General features: G+C 34.2%; 1 protein-coding gene and 1 long non-coding RNA gene across 2 annotated transcripts; one reads left to right on the top strand and one right to left on the bottom strand.

Annotated features, from left to right (window-relative positions):
* Positions 1-208: 208 nt before the first annotated feature.
* LOC125862512 (uncharacterized) lies at positions 209-12,460 on the bottom strand. Its single transcript, XM_049542605.1, has 9 exons — positions 11,703-12,460; positions 7,902-9,741; positions 5,779-6,267; positions 4,904-5,398; positions 3,684-4,178; positions 2,458-2,952; positions 1,576-2,073; positions 684-1,187; positions 209-520 (listed from the first exon to the last, which is right to left on the bottom strand). The coding sequence occupies exons 1-9, from the start codon at positions 12,425-12,427 to the stop codon at positions 389-391; spliced, it is 5,673 nt and encodes a 1,890-aa protein (XP_049398562.1). The 5' UTR covers positions 12,428-12,460; the 3' UTR covers positions 209-388.
* LOC125862514 (uncharacterized) lies at positions 2,038-5,815 on the top strand. The gene is made up of 3 exons (XR_007446055.1): positions 2,038-2,141; positions 4,592-4,752; positions 5,628-5,815. It is a non-coding gene; the product is annotated as an uncharacterized LOC125862514 (long non-coding RNA).
* Positions 12,461-13,532: the final 1,072 nt, after the last annotated feature.

Genomic DNA, 13,532 nt, shown 5'->3' with positions numbered 1-13,532 from the left:
ATAGTTAAAAAAAAATTGTGTTTTGCAAAATTTAATGAAATATTAATTTAAATTAGTTGGGTGACTTTTTATGTAAAATATCAGTAGTTACATGACTTTTTAAATGAACTATTAATAGTTGAGTGACTTTTGAGTTATAAAATAAAGTTGAGTGACTTTCAAAGTGACCAACTCAAAGTTGAGTGATTTTCTAAGCCATCTGAGATATTAACTTAGCTAATTTATCTCTACAAATCTGCTATTTAATCCCTCTAAATCTGCTTTGTTATTCCTCCAAATCACCTATTCTATCACAATATTTATTTCTCTGATTCTACAACAAATCTATATGATAATACTTATTTATAGCACTATATAATTACATTAATATATACAATTATTTAGATGTCTATGGTGCTAGCAACATCATGACCCCAAAATCACGTTTCACCCTTTCGTAGTCATCGGCAACTTCAAATTTGTCGCCAACAATAGCTTCAGATTCGTCGCCATTGATAGTGCCTTGGCTAGCTTTTTGTTCCTGGGAGCAAAGAATAGTGATGCTTCAGATTTCTATTAATTATTGTAGAAGGAAGTTGCTTCAATTGACAAACATAAATAAGTATCTGAATATTACTATTAAGTTAAGACGGAAAGAGAGCACTATAGTTAATTAGTTATACAACTAGCGGCACTAGACAAACCTTAGAATTGAACCTTTGTTGTGTCCATTTATTGAGATCATCTACTTTCACTTCATAATCACCATTCAAGCATTTGAGACTCGGTGTGCTCACAGATATTCCCTGTTGGACAAACGTCTTCATTTGCGGGCAGTCATCAATCCACACTTCTCTGAGAAATGGAAATTTAAGAGCATGCTCTGTCAGAAAGAAATGCCCCAGCTTAGGCAGATTGTTAAGCCTCGAGTCTTTCAACCGGGGAAATAAGGTCATGATTCGTTCTCCTTGTTGTTCCTCTTTTGTGATCACTTCTTCCATTGATTGACAATCATATATACTTAGTATCCGGAGATTAAGAAGACTACTGGCCACTGATTGAGACATCAAGTTTCTCAATTTTCCACAATGCCATAGTTCCAATTTTTCAAGTTTGCTAAAGTAGGCAGTTGGATGTTGATGAGAGTATATAGAACTTATACTGTTAACCTTCTTGATATATAGATATTCCAGGCTCGGACAAGAAACCTGCAAACGTTGAAAGGATGAAGTAGCAAACTTTATTATTTTGTTGCAAATACACTTGGAGCTCTAAATTATTATACTTGTGGATTTCTTCATCTTTAACCTTTTCTACTTAAACAAACAATGCGACAGTTGAAGAAACTGCCATTTAACTTCATTTTAATAAAACCTGCAAACGTTGAAAGGATGAAGTAGCAAACTTTATTATTTTGTTGCAAATACACTTGGAGCTCTAAATTATTATACTTGTGGATTTCTTCATCTTTAACCTTTTCTACTTAAACAAAACAATGCGACAGTTGAAGAAACTGCCATTTAACTTCATTTTAATATATATATATATATATATATATATATATATTAGTTATACAGCTAGAGGCACAGGACAAACCTTAGAATTGAACATGGCTTTATTGAGATCATCAACTACTTTCACCTCATCATCATTGTTCACACTTTCGAGACTCGGTGTACTCACAGATATTCCATGTTGGACAAACGTCTGCATTTCAGAGCAGTCACAAATTTTCACTTCTCTGAGAAACGGAAATTCAGTAACACGCTTTGTCAGAAAGAAATGCCTCAGCTTAGGCAGTTCTTCAAGCTCCAACTTTTCCAACAGGGGAAATAAGGTCATGATTTCTTCTCCTTGTTGTTCCTCTTCTGTGATCACTTCTTCCATTGACACACAATTGTCTATTTGTATTCTTCGTAGATTCAGTGCACCCCGAGCCACTGTTGGAGACATCAAGTTTCTCAAGTTTTCACAATTCAATACATGCAATGTTTCAAGTTTGTTGAAGTAGGCAGTTGGAAGTTGGTGAGAGCATAGAGCACTTATGCTTTCAAGTGTCCAGATGCTTAGCTCTTTCAAGTTGGGACAAGAAACCTGCAAACGTTGAAGTATTATAAAGCAATTCACAATTTAAAATTTATAGATATCTCTAATGAACTCAGGTTAATATCCAATAACAATCGCGTTTATAATCAAGGAATCTCTAGATATTACTAATACAAATTAAAGTCTCTAAGCAAAAGCTATTCAATTCACGTGAACCCTTGAGTTACTATATTGTAGTTTCGCCTATATTTCATACCTCCGTCAACATAGCTATCAGGTGGCAACCAGAAATAACTATATGAAAAGATTACTATTACTATTATTATTTGCTAGTTAAAATGGAAAAATAGCACTAGACCAGGGGTGTATTAAGGTATGACACAGATCTATATAGTAATTAGTTATAAAGCTAGTACGTGACACATTACATACCTTAGAATTGAACATGGCTTTATTGAGATCAACTATTTTCACCTCATCATCATTGTTCACACTTTCGAGACTCGGTGTACTCACAGATATTCCATGTTGGACAAACGTCTGCATTTCAGGGCAGTCACGAATTTTCACTTCTCTGAGAGACGGAAATTCAGTCACACGCTTTGTCAGAAAGAAATGCCTCAGCTTAGGCAGTTCTTCAAGCTCCAACTTTTCCAACAGGGGAAATAAGGTCATGATTTCTTCTCCTTGTTGTTCCTCTTCTGTGATCACTTCTTCCATTGACACACAATTGTATAGTTGTATTCTTAGGAGATTCAGTGCACCCCGAGCCACTTTTGGAGACATCAAGTTTCTCAAGTTTTCACAATTCAATACACGCAATGTTTCAAGTTTGCTGAAGTAGGCAGTTGGAAGTTGGTGAGAGCATAGAGCACTTATGCTTTCAAGTTCCCTAATGATTAGCTTTTTCAAGTTGGGACAAGAAACCTGCAAACGTTGAAGTATTATAAAGTAATTATTGTAGTTTCAACCATTCATTTCAGAGAAATATCCCATAAAAACACCATTATTTTTCAAAATATGAAAGATATTATTTAAGTTCAAATTACTCAAATAAAAGAAGTATTTAAAAGCATCTTCAGAATAACATTCTTTAAAAATCTTTTAAAATGACACACAATACAAGATGACATGCATGAGAAAATAAATCCACTAATGAAAGACAATTTTTTAGGGCAAGAATTTATATATATATATAATTAAAACCAACCTCAAAAGAACAAGTACAAGCTGCAAGGGGGCTATGTCTTACCTTATTAATCCTACTGAGACGTAAAAACTAAAGAATTTAGAACGAGATACAGATTCAGAATTTGATTATACATACATCTAATGACCTCAAGTTAATATCCAATAACAATCGCATTCATAATCAAGGAATCTCTAGATATTACTAATACAGATTAAAGTCTCTAGGCAAAAGCTATTCAATTCACGTGAACCCTTGAGTTACAATATTGTAGTTTCGCCTATATTTCATACCTCCGTCAACATAGATATCAGGTGGCAACCAGAAATAACTATATGAAAAGATTACTATTACTATTATTATTTGCTAGTTAAAATGGAAAAATAGCACTAGACCAGGGGTGTATTAAGGTATGACACAGATCTATATAGTAATTAGTTATAAAGCTAGTACGTGACACATTACATACCTTAGAATTGAACATGGCTTTATTGAGATCAACTATTTTCACCTCATCATCATTGTTCACACTTTCGAGACTCGGTGTACTCACAGATATTCCATGTTGGACAAACGTCTGCATTTCAGGGCAGTCACGAATTTTCACTTCTCTGAGAGACGGAAATTCAGTCACACGCTTTGTCAGAAAGAAATGCCTCAGCTTAGGCAGTTCTTCAAGCTCCAACTTTTCCAACAGGGGAAATAAGGTCATGATTTCTTCTCCTTGTTGTTCCTCTTCTGTGATCACTTCTTCCATTGACACACAATTGTATAGTTGTATTCTTAGGAGATTCAGTGCACCCCGAGCCACTTTTGGAGACATCAAGTTTCTCAAGTTTTCACAATTCAATACACGCAATGTTTCAAGTTTGCTGAAGTAGGCAGTTGGAAGTTGGTGAGAGCATAGAGCACTTATGCTTTCAAGTTCCCTAATGATTAGCTTTTTCAAGTTGGGACAAGAAACCTGCAAACGTTGAAGTATTATAAAGTAATTATTGTAGTTTCAACCATTCATTTCAGAGAAATATCCCATAAAAACACCATTATTTTTCAAAATATGAAAGATATTATTTAAGTTCAAATTACTCAAATAAAAGAAGTATTTAAAAGCATCTTCAGAATAACATTCTTTAAAAATCTTTTAAAATGACATACAATACAAGATGACATGCATGAGAAAATAAATCCACTAATGAAAGACAATTTTTTAGGGCTAGAATTTTTATATATATAATTAAAACGAACCTCAAAAGAACAAGTACAAGCTGCAAGGGGGCTATGTCTTACCTTATTAATCCTATTGAGACGTAAAAACTAAAGAATTTAGAACGAGATGCAGATTCAGAATTTGATTATACATATATCTAATGACCTCAGGTTAATATCCAATAACAATCGCGTTCATAATCAAGGAATCTCTAGATATTACTAATACAGATTAAAGTCTCTAGGCAAAAGCTATTGGATTCACGTGAACCCTTGAGTTACAATATTGTAGTTTGGCCTATATTTCTTACCTCCGTCTACATAGATATCAGGTGGCAAACAAAAATAACTATATGAAAAGATTACTATTACTATTATTATTTGATAGTTAAAATGGAAAGAAAGCAGCAGAGTAGGGGTGTATTAATGTGTGACACAAATATATATAGTAATTAGTTATAGAGCTGGTGGCACAAGACAAACCTTAGAATTGAACATTGCTTTATTGAGATCAACTACTTTCACCTCATCATCATTGTTCACACTTTCGAGACTCGGTGTACTCACAGATATTCCCTGTTGGACAAACGTTTTCATTTCAGGGCAGTCACCAATTCTCACTTTTCTGAGAAATGGAAATTCAGTAACACGCTTTGTCAGAAAGAAATGCCTCAGCTTAGGCAGTTCTTCAAGCTCCAACTTCTCCAACAGGGGAAATAAGGTCATGATTTCTTCTCCTTTTTGTTCCTCTTCTGTGATCACTTCTTCCATTGACACACAATTGTCTATTTGTATTCTTCGTAGATTCAGTGCACCCCGAGCCACTGTTGGAGACATCAAGTTTCTCAAGTTTTCACAATTCAATACATGCAATGTTTCAAGTTTGTTGAAGTAGGCAGTTGGAAGTTGGTGAGAGCATAGAGCACTTATGCTCTCAAGTGTCCAGATGCTTAGCTCTTTCAAGTTGGGACAAGAAACCTGCAAACGTTGAAGTATTATAAAGCAATTCACAATTTAAAATTTATAGATATCTCTAATGAACTCAGGTTAATATCCAATAACAATCGCGTTTATAATCAAGGAATCTCTAGATATTACTAATACAAATTAAAGTCTCTAAGCAAAAGCTATTCAATTCACGTGAACCCTTGAGTTACTATATTGTAGTTTCGCCTATATTTCATACCTCCGTCAACATAGCTATCAGGTGGCAACCAGAAATAACTATATGAAAAGATTACTATTACTATTATTATTTGCTAGTTAAAATGGAAACATAGCACTAGACCAGGGGTGTATTAAGGTATGACACAAATATATATAGTAATTAGTTATAAAGCTAGTGACACAAGACATACCTTAGAATTGAACATTGCTTTATTGAGATCAACTACTTTCACCTCATTGTTCACACTTTTGAGACTCGCTGTACTCACAGATATTCTCTGTTGGACAAACGTCTTCATTTCAGGGCAGTCATGTATCTTCACTTTTCTAAGAAATGGAAATTGAAGAGCATGCTCTGTCAGAAAGAAATGCCCCAACTTAGGCAGCCTTAGAAGGTTTAGTTCTTCCAATAGGGGAAATAAGGTCATGATTCCTTCTCCTTGTTGTTCCTCTTTTGTAATCACTTCTTCCATTGATGAACATCCTTCTATCCGTAAATTTTGGAGGTTTATAAGATCTCTTGCCACTGATGGAGACATCAAGTTTCTCAAGTTTCCACAATTCGATACATGCAATGTTTCAAGTTTGCTGAAGTAGGCAGTTGGAAGTTGGTGAGAGCATAGAGCATTTATGTTGTCAACCCGATCGATATATAGCTTTTCCAAGTTGGGACAAGAAACCTGCAAACATTGAAGTATCAAACTTTGATACAGATATACTTGGAAGTAAACACTAGGTCATAAGTGGAGAAGCCAAAAGTGCTTAGACACATTTATATATTTTTAAAAGCGATATATATATATATATATATATATATATATATATATATANATAAAGTTAAATCATAAAGTAATAGCTAAGAATTATCAATTAGGTATGCGGGTAATTATTAACTATTAAATGGGTATTGTTGTAGGTAGATTAAGATGGGGTATATTCGGGTAATTAGTTTCATTTTAATGGGTATTTGATGTGTTTTCTCTAAAAAATAAAAGAAGAGAGATAGATTTTGGAAGCCACATGACATTTTTTGAAATTAAAAAATTGGTATTATATAGATATTTAATTAAGTAAATATAGATATGTTAATGAAGAGGGTAAATATGCACCTTGTATTAGATAGTGGGGTATATATGCACCACTTTATTAGCGAGATGTATATCTGCTCTAAATTGCAAAGTTGAGCAGTATATTTGCTCATTTTTCCTTTATTCAATGAATGATTTGGGTGTCATACATCTGCTTGTAAAATTTATCATACATGCCTTTTTTTTTTTATTTGGCAGATACGAAAGGGTCAAAAATGTCATTTTTCCTAATAAATATATTGTTTATTTTCTTTTTGAACATTCTTTTCCTAATAATATTTCTTTATTAACAAGAATTTATCCTACTTCAATTTGGAAAAAAATTGAAAATATTTATTTTATTATAATTATCTAAATAAAAATTAATGATGGATTTACTATGATTTATATGTATATTGGTATATATTATCCATTAAAAAGGTACATGAAATTATTCTATTTAAATTGATAAAATGAGCTTACGAAGAAAAAAGTTATTTCCTACATTTTTATTAGTTAAAGTGATTTTAAAATAAAGAAAACAAGAATAGAGTTCTTTAACAGTAATAATTTTATCTGGAATAAGATTTGTTTAAAAAGAAAAGAAATAATTTATTTATTCGAAAAATGACATTTTTGACCTATTTAGTAACAAATCGGAACATTTTTGGATCAAACTATTAATGGCAAGTGCATATTTTGACCAAAGTGTTGAGGGCAAAATCATTTTTGGACCAAACTATAAACAACGGACATTTTTTTTCATTTCATGTAATTTAAGGGGATTCTTTTTTTACCTTTTTTTCAAAAAAATAAATTACAATATAACTACCAAAAAAAGAAATCTTAAATTTATTCTTACTATTTTCTTCTTTTTCCATATCTATTTATTTTCACTTTAAAAAAAATGAAATAAGAATAAGAATCCCAAATAATGATAAGCAAATAAATTTTTGAGGGAGATATTAAAAACTTAAATAAGCCATTGAATAAAAAAAGTAAAGAAAAAAAGTCAGGTGAGAAGAATCAAATATAGCCTATATAACCTTTTTTAAATAAACTTCAGCAGACAAAAAAGTATATCTGATCCATTTGTATTTTTAACTGTAAAAGAATAAACTTTGTGTAAAATTAAAGGTAAATTTTAATTCATAAAAAGTTAAAAACCCTCAAAATAAAAACAGAAAAAGTAAGCTCATTTCATATTTTTAAAAAAGTCTTTATTTTTTATATGATAAGAAGCAAACCTTTACGTCAAAAAGAGGATTTAAGTGAGTGATGGAGTTGTTGACCGTAGGCCACAAATTTTGGAACTCAGGTAAATAACTGAAGGTCATTTTCCGTAACTGAGGGAACTCAATGCCGTCAACATTGTCACTGCAAAAGTGAGTGAGGCATTCCAGATCTATAAGCTTCAACTCATATAAATTGGGTAACTTGATTACTTCATGTGTCGTCCGAGAGATGTTGAATATATGTGTCACTAAATCACAATGAGAGAGGCGGAGACATTTCACGTTCTGAAATTCATTTAGCTGCAACTCAGTCAACACATTATTAGAGCCCTTTCCATGTGAATTTACATATTCACTCTCCTTCAACAGGTAGCAGCTCCAATCACCCAATGGGGTGGTCTCCATGACCTGGAAAGCAATACTCTTGTCGTAATCATACGTGCTCTCTTTGTAAACATCGCCCACTTTAATAGTGTACCGTCTCAACTTGGAGGGAAGGACCAACTTACTGTAAATCACATCTCTGGAACATTCAACTAACATCAGTGTAGTCAATTTCGATAAAGATTCCAGTTCCCTCAAGGTGGAGTAACTACAATCTTCTACTCCCACCAAATGTAGTTCCTCCAGTCGAACTAGTTTTGATAAGACACCTGTTGAAATCCTTTCAAGTGTTTTGTACTTATTCCAAAACTCTAATACAATTAACTTGGTCAAATTTCCTATCTCCTCTGGCAGCTCATCTAACCGAGTATCTCTTATGCTTAGAATTTCTAAATTGACAAGTTCCCCAATAATAGCTATGTCATCCAACTTTAAATTAATCAAACGCAGCGTCCTCAAACTCGATAACCTTTGAATGGATGTTGGAAAAGGACAAATGGAGTCCTCATTATATGTACTCAGGCTTAAGACTTTGAGTTCACCCATGTCATTAAAAAAATTATCCTGTAATTTGAATAGCTTTCCAAAACGCAGTTTCAACATTAGAAGCTCCAGTTTTGGACAAAATATTGGTCTAGGAAGCTCCTCAAATTCATTTGCAACTATTGACATGTGATTGTATTGCTCATAAGAGTCTTTTTTGGGGAACTCTTTTGAGTTCACATCATGCCTTACCATAAATATATGCTCTTCCTCAGATGCAATATATATAGCCACGTCACGTACCACATCATGCATTTTGACATAGTTTTTGTTTGAACCTTGGGATAACAAGAAACTGTCTTTCAATATTTCTATCAAAAGACACACCCTATTTCTTGCATGTTCTAATTTGTTCATTTCCGAAAAAATGCCAAGCCCCATTCCATATCTAAGTAATTCTTCAATCCAAATATCACTATCTTCCTCAAACAAAGAACAAAGCAAAAAGAGGTACCTGGCTTCATCACTTTCCAAGTGATCATAGCTTAGCCTCAGAGGTCTATACACCTTTGTGTGCACTCCAGGGATATTTCTTGTTTCTGCACCACGTAATTGTTTAAGGGCATCCTCCCACGAAGGCTTGGTTTTACGCTTTAGTGCTCCTGCAACTGTAATAATTGCAAGCGGCAACCCCTTGCATTCTTTGGAAACATCTTTTGCTATGTCAAGCAGAGAAGGATCGTTGACTGAATTACCGACTTTCTCCTTGAAAAGGATCCATGCTTCCTCTTCAGGTAAAGTTCCAATTTCCATGATCTTCTGAGCCTTCATGGTATCACAAACAGGCCGGAGACGTGTCGTCAATATAACTTTGCACCGGTAGTTGTGGTTGCTACCGATGGGAATTCCAAGTTTCTCTAGATCATGAAGAGCCTCCCAAACATCATCCAAGATTACAAGAGTGCGGCTGTTGTGATCCATTAACCTTGTACGCAGCAGATCTCCACGACTCCACAAATCCTCCCCTTCTAATGTAAGCCCGACCCCTCTTGCGATCTCATCCTGAATTCTTTTAGGATCTGGTTGTTGACTGACAATTAACATAACAACATCATTGAACGACCTTTCTTGTTTCGCCTTTTGTCTGATTTTCTCAGCCAGTGTCGTCTTACCAACACCACCCAGACCACATATCCCAATAATAGTGACCCCGTCATCGTTCAAAGCTGCCATGACCTCATCCTCTTGCAATTTTCTAGAATCAAACTCCTCAGCACTGTTGATAGGTATAGGTTCATTTTCAACAGCAGGATAGCAGAAAACAGCATAATCATTGCCTACATTTCGAAGTTCAATCAACTCCATTGAAATTTTCTTAGCTCTCCTGCTCAGCGAGTAACGTGACTTCAAGTTTGGACACCAATCATATCTTTCAACCTCAATTCTACCTCGTCGCATTACATCAACACTAGTAAACCAAGCCTCAACATTGGGTGAAATGACTTGTAAGTTTCTCCGGTTAGGCTCCGCTCTTTGATGCACCCCAATTCTGATATCCTCCAGCTTCTCAGATTCATTTTCCATAGATCTGATGTTTCTCTTGTAATAAAAGAAATACCCAATCCCTCGCGTAACTGGCTGGATCAAACAATCTGTTACCTTTTCCACAAAAATAGATAAGATTTCCATATCTGATTGATTAATTCTTCACTAGATTTCTTAGTTACAAGGTAGAATGAAAATTGGTTGAGAGTGAATTGAAAGAGGATAATTGCAGGGCTTTCAGGTAGGTACTACTATTAACTCTCCTTCACTATCTTGAAAGTGACTAATCAACAAACACATTATTGAGGCACTTCAACTTGTAATTTCTTCAAAAAAAATCATCATATATCATATCATCGTCATATAAACATGCCTTTAAATTAACTTAAACTTGTACAAAATTGAACAAACAGACATACGTGTCCTACATGACATAAAATACATAGGATACAAAATTGTCATGTAAGACACCACGTAGAACGAATGTCTCTATTTGTTCAATTTCATACAAGTTTAAGTATCTCCTTGTGCACACTCGAAGTTGGAGGGTATAGATTGTCAGTTGAAGCCAATTAAAGGTCATATTTATGTATTATGACTATCATATATCATCCTATCATATTATTAAAAGAAGCTCCTATTTACAAAGTTAGATTACGATTTTGTCCTTATAGTACTTAATTAAATTTTGTAAATAAAACATTCAATCTAATTAAATAGTCCCTTTATTTCATATTAACTGAATCTGTGAGACAATGCACAATTATTAAGAAAAAACATTCAAAGACATAATTTAAACCATACTTTCCACTATTATCCTTTGAAAAATTATAAATATAACTTTGCAAATAGTGCAATTTATCTCCTAGAAAATATCAAACTTCTAAAGGAAAGGGTAAATATGAAAAAAAAATCAAACATTCATCTTGAACTTTGAACAATTTAATTATTTTGAACAATGAAAAAAAACCAAAAAATTCAGTTAAGATGGAATAGAGGGAGTAATAGTTCAAATGTATTATCTCTTCAAAATTAAGGGCATCCTCCCAGGAAGGCTTGGTTTTACGCTTTAGTGCTCCTGCAACTGTAATAATTGCAAGCAGCAACCCCTTGCATTCTTTGGAAACATCTTTTGCTATGTCAAGCAGAGAAGGATCATCGACTGAATTACCGACTTTCTCCTTGAAAAGGATCCATGCTTCCTCTTCAGGTAAAGTTCCAATTTCCATGATCTCCTGAGCCTTCATTATATCACAAACAGGTCGGAGACGTGTCGTCAATATAACTTTGCACCGGTAGTTGTGGTTGCTACCGGTGGGAATTCCAAGTTTCTCTAGATCATGAATAGCCTCCCAAACATCATCCAAGATTACAAGAGTGCGGCTGTTGTGATCCATTAACCTTGTACGCAGCCGATCTCCTCGACTCAACAAATCATCCCCTTCTAATGTAAGCCCGACCCCTCTTGCGATCTCATCCTGAATTCTTTTAGGGTCTGGTTGTTGACTGACAATTAACATAACAACATCATTGAACGACCTTTCTTGTTTCGCCTTTTGTCTGATTTTCTCAGCCAGTGTCGTCTTACCAACACCACCCAGACCACATATCCCAATAATAGTGACCCCGTCATCGTTCAAAGCTGCCATGACCTCATCCTCTTGCAATTTTCTAGAATCAAACTCCTCAGCACTGTTGATAGGTATAGGTTCATTTTCAACAGCAGGATAGCAGAAAACAGCATAATTGTTGCCTTCATTTCGAAGTTCAATCAACTTCAACGAAATTTTCTTAGCTCTCCTGCTCAGCAAGTAACGTGACTTCAAGTTTGGACACCAATCATATCTTTCAACCTCAATTCTACCTCGTCGCATTACAGCTGCCACCTCAGCAGTAATGGTATCAACACTAGTAAACCAAGCCTCAACATTGGGTGAAATGACTTGTAAGTTTCTCCGGTTAGCCTCCGCTCTTTGATGCCCAATTCTGATATCCTCCAGCTTCTCAGATTCATTTTCCATAGATCTGATGTTTCTCTTGTAATAAAAGAAATACCCAATCCCTCGCGCAACTGGCTGGATAAAGCAATCTGTTACCTCTTTCACAAAAATAGATAAGATTTCCATATCTGATTGATTAATTCTTCACTATATTTCTTAGTTACAAGGTAGAATGAAAATAGGTTGAGAGTAAACTGAAAGCTGATAATTGCAGGGCTTTCAGGTAGGTACTACTATTAACTCTCCTTCACATGGACTTCTACTATCTTGAAAGTGACTAATCAACAAACACATTAACACCAACGGCAAATTTATTGAGGCACTACAACTTGTAGTTTCTTCAAAATATCATCATATCATATCATCATCATATAAACATGCCCTTTAAATTGACTTAAAATTGTACAAAATTGAACAAGCAGACACACGTGTCCTACATGACATAAATTACATAGGATACAAAATTGTCGTGTAAGACACCATGTAGAACGAATGTCTCTGTGTTCAAATTCATACAAGTTTAAGTGTTTACTTGTGCACACTCGAAGTTGGAGGGCATAGATGTCAGTTGAACCCAAGTTAAAGGTCATATTTATATATTATGACTATCATATGTCATCATATCATATTATTAAAAGAAGCTCCTATTTACAAAGTTAGATTACGATTTTGTCCTTATAGTACTTAATTACAATTTTGTAAGTAAAACATTCAGGGTGTGTTTGGTATGACGGAAAATATTTTCCAATTTTCTCATGTTTGGTTAGGTTAAATGTTTTGGAAAATGTTTTCCAAATCAACTCATTTTCCTCAAATTTAAGGAAAATGACTTCCCTTCAAAACTTAAGGAAAACATTTTCCAAAACTCTCTTCCAACTTCCAATTAAAAAAAAAAATTGTTGAAAAAATCAATTTATTTGGTCCCTACCCTCAAACCAGCCCCCACAACCACCACGCCAAAAAAAAAATAATTTAAAGTTTATTTTTAAATTCAATATTTTTACCCCACCCTCACCCCTACCCACCCCCTACTACCACCCCTCCAAAAAAAATATTAAAAGTTATTTTTAAAAGATATTTCTAATTTCAATTTTTTATTTTTTTACACCCCCCACTTCCTACCCTGCGCCCCCCCCCCCAGCCCCCTATCTCACCCTCTTCAAAAGGAAAAAAATTTAAGTTTGTTTTTAAAAAACATTATTTCATTTTTTCACCCTTACCCTCGACCCCC

The sequence above is a fragment of the Solanum stenotomum genome, chromosome 4 (assembly GCF_019186545.1).
Source record: "Solanum stenotomum isolate F172 chromosome 4, ASM1918654v1, whole genome shotgun sequence".
Taxonomy (NCBI): domain Eukaryota; kingdom Viridiplantae; phylum Streptophyta; class Magnoliopsida; order Solanales; family Solanaceae; genus Solanum; species Solanum stenotomum.
The sequence above is the reverse complement of the archived record's forward strand: the minus strand, read 5'-3'. Positions and strand labels throughout refer to the sequence as shown.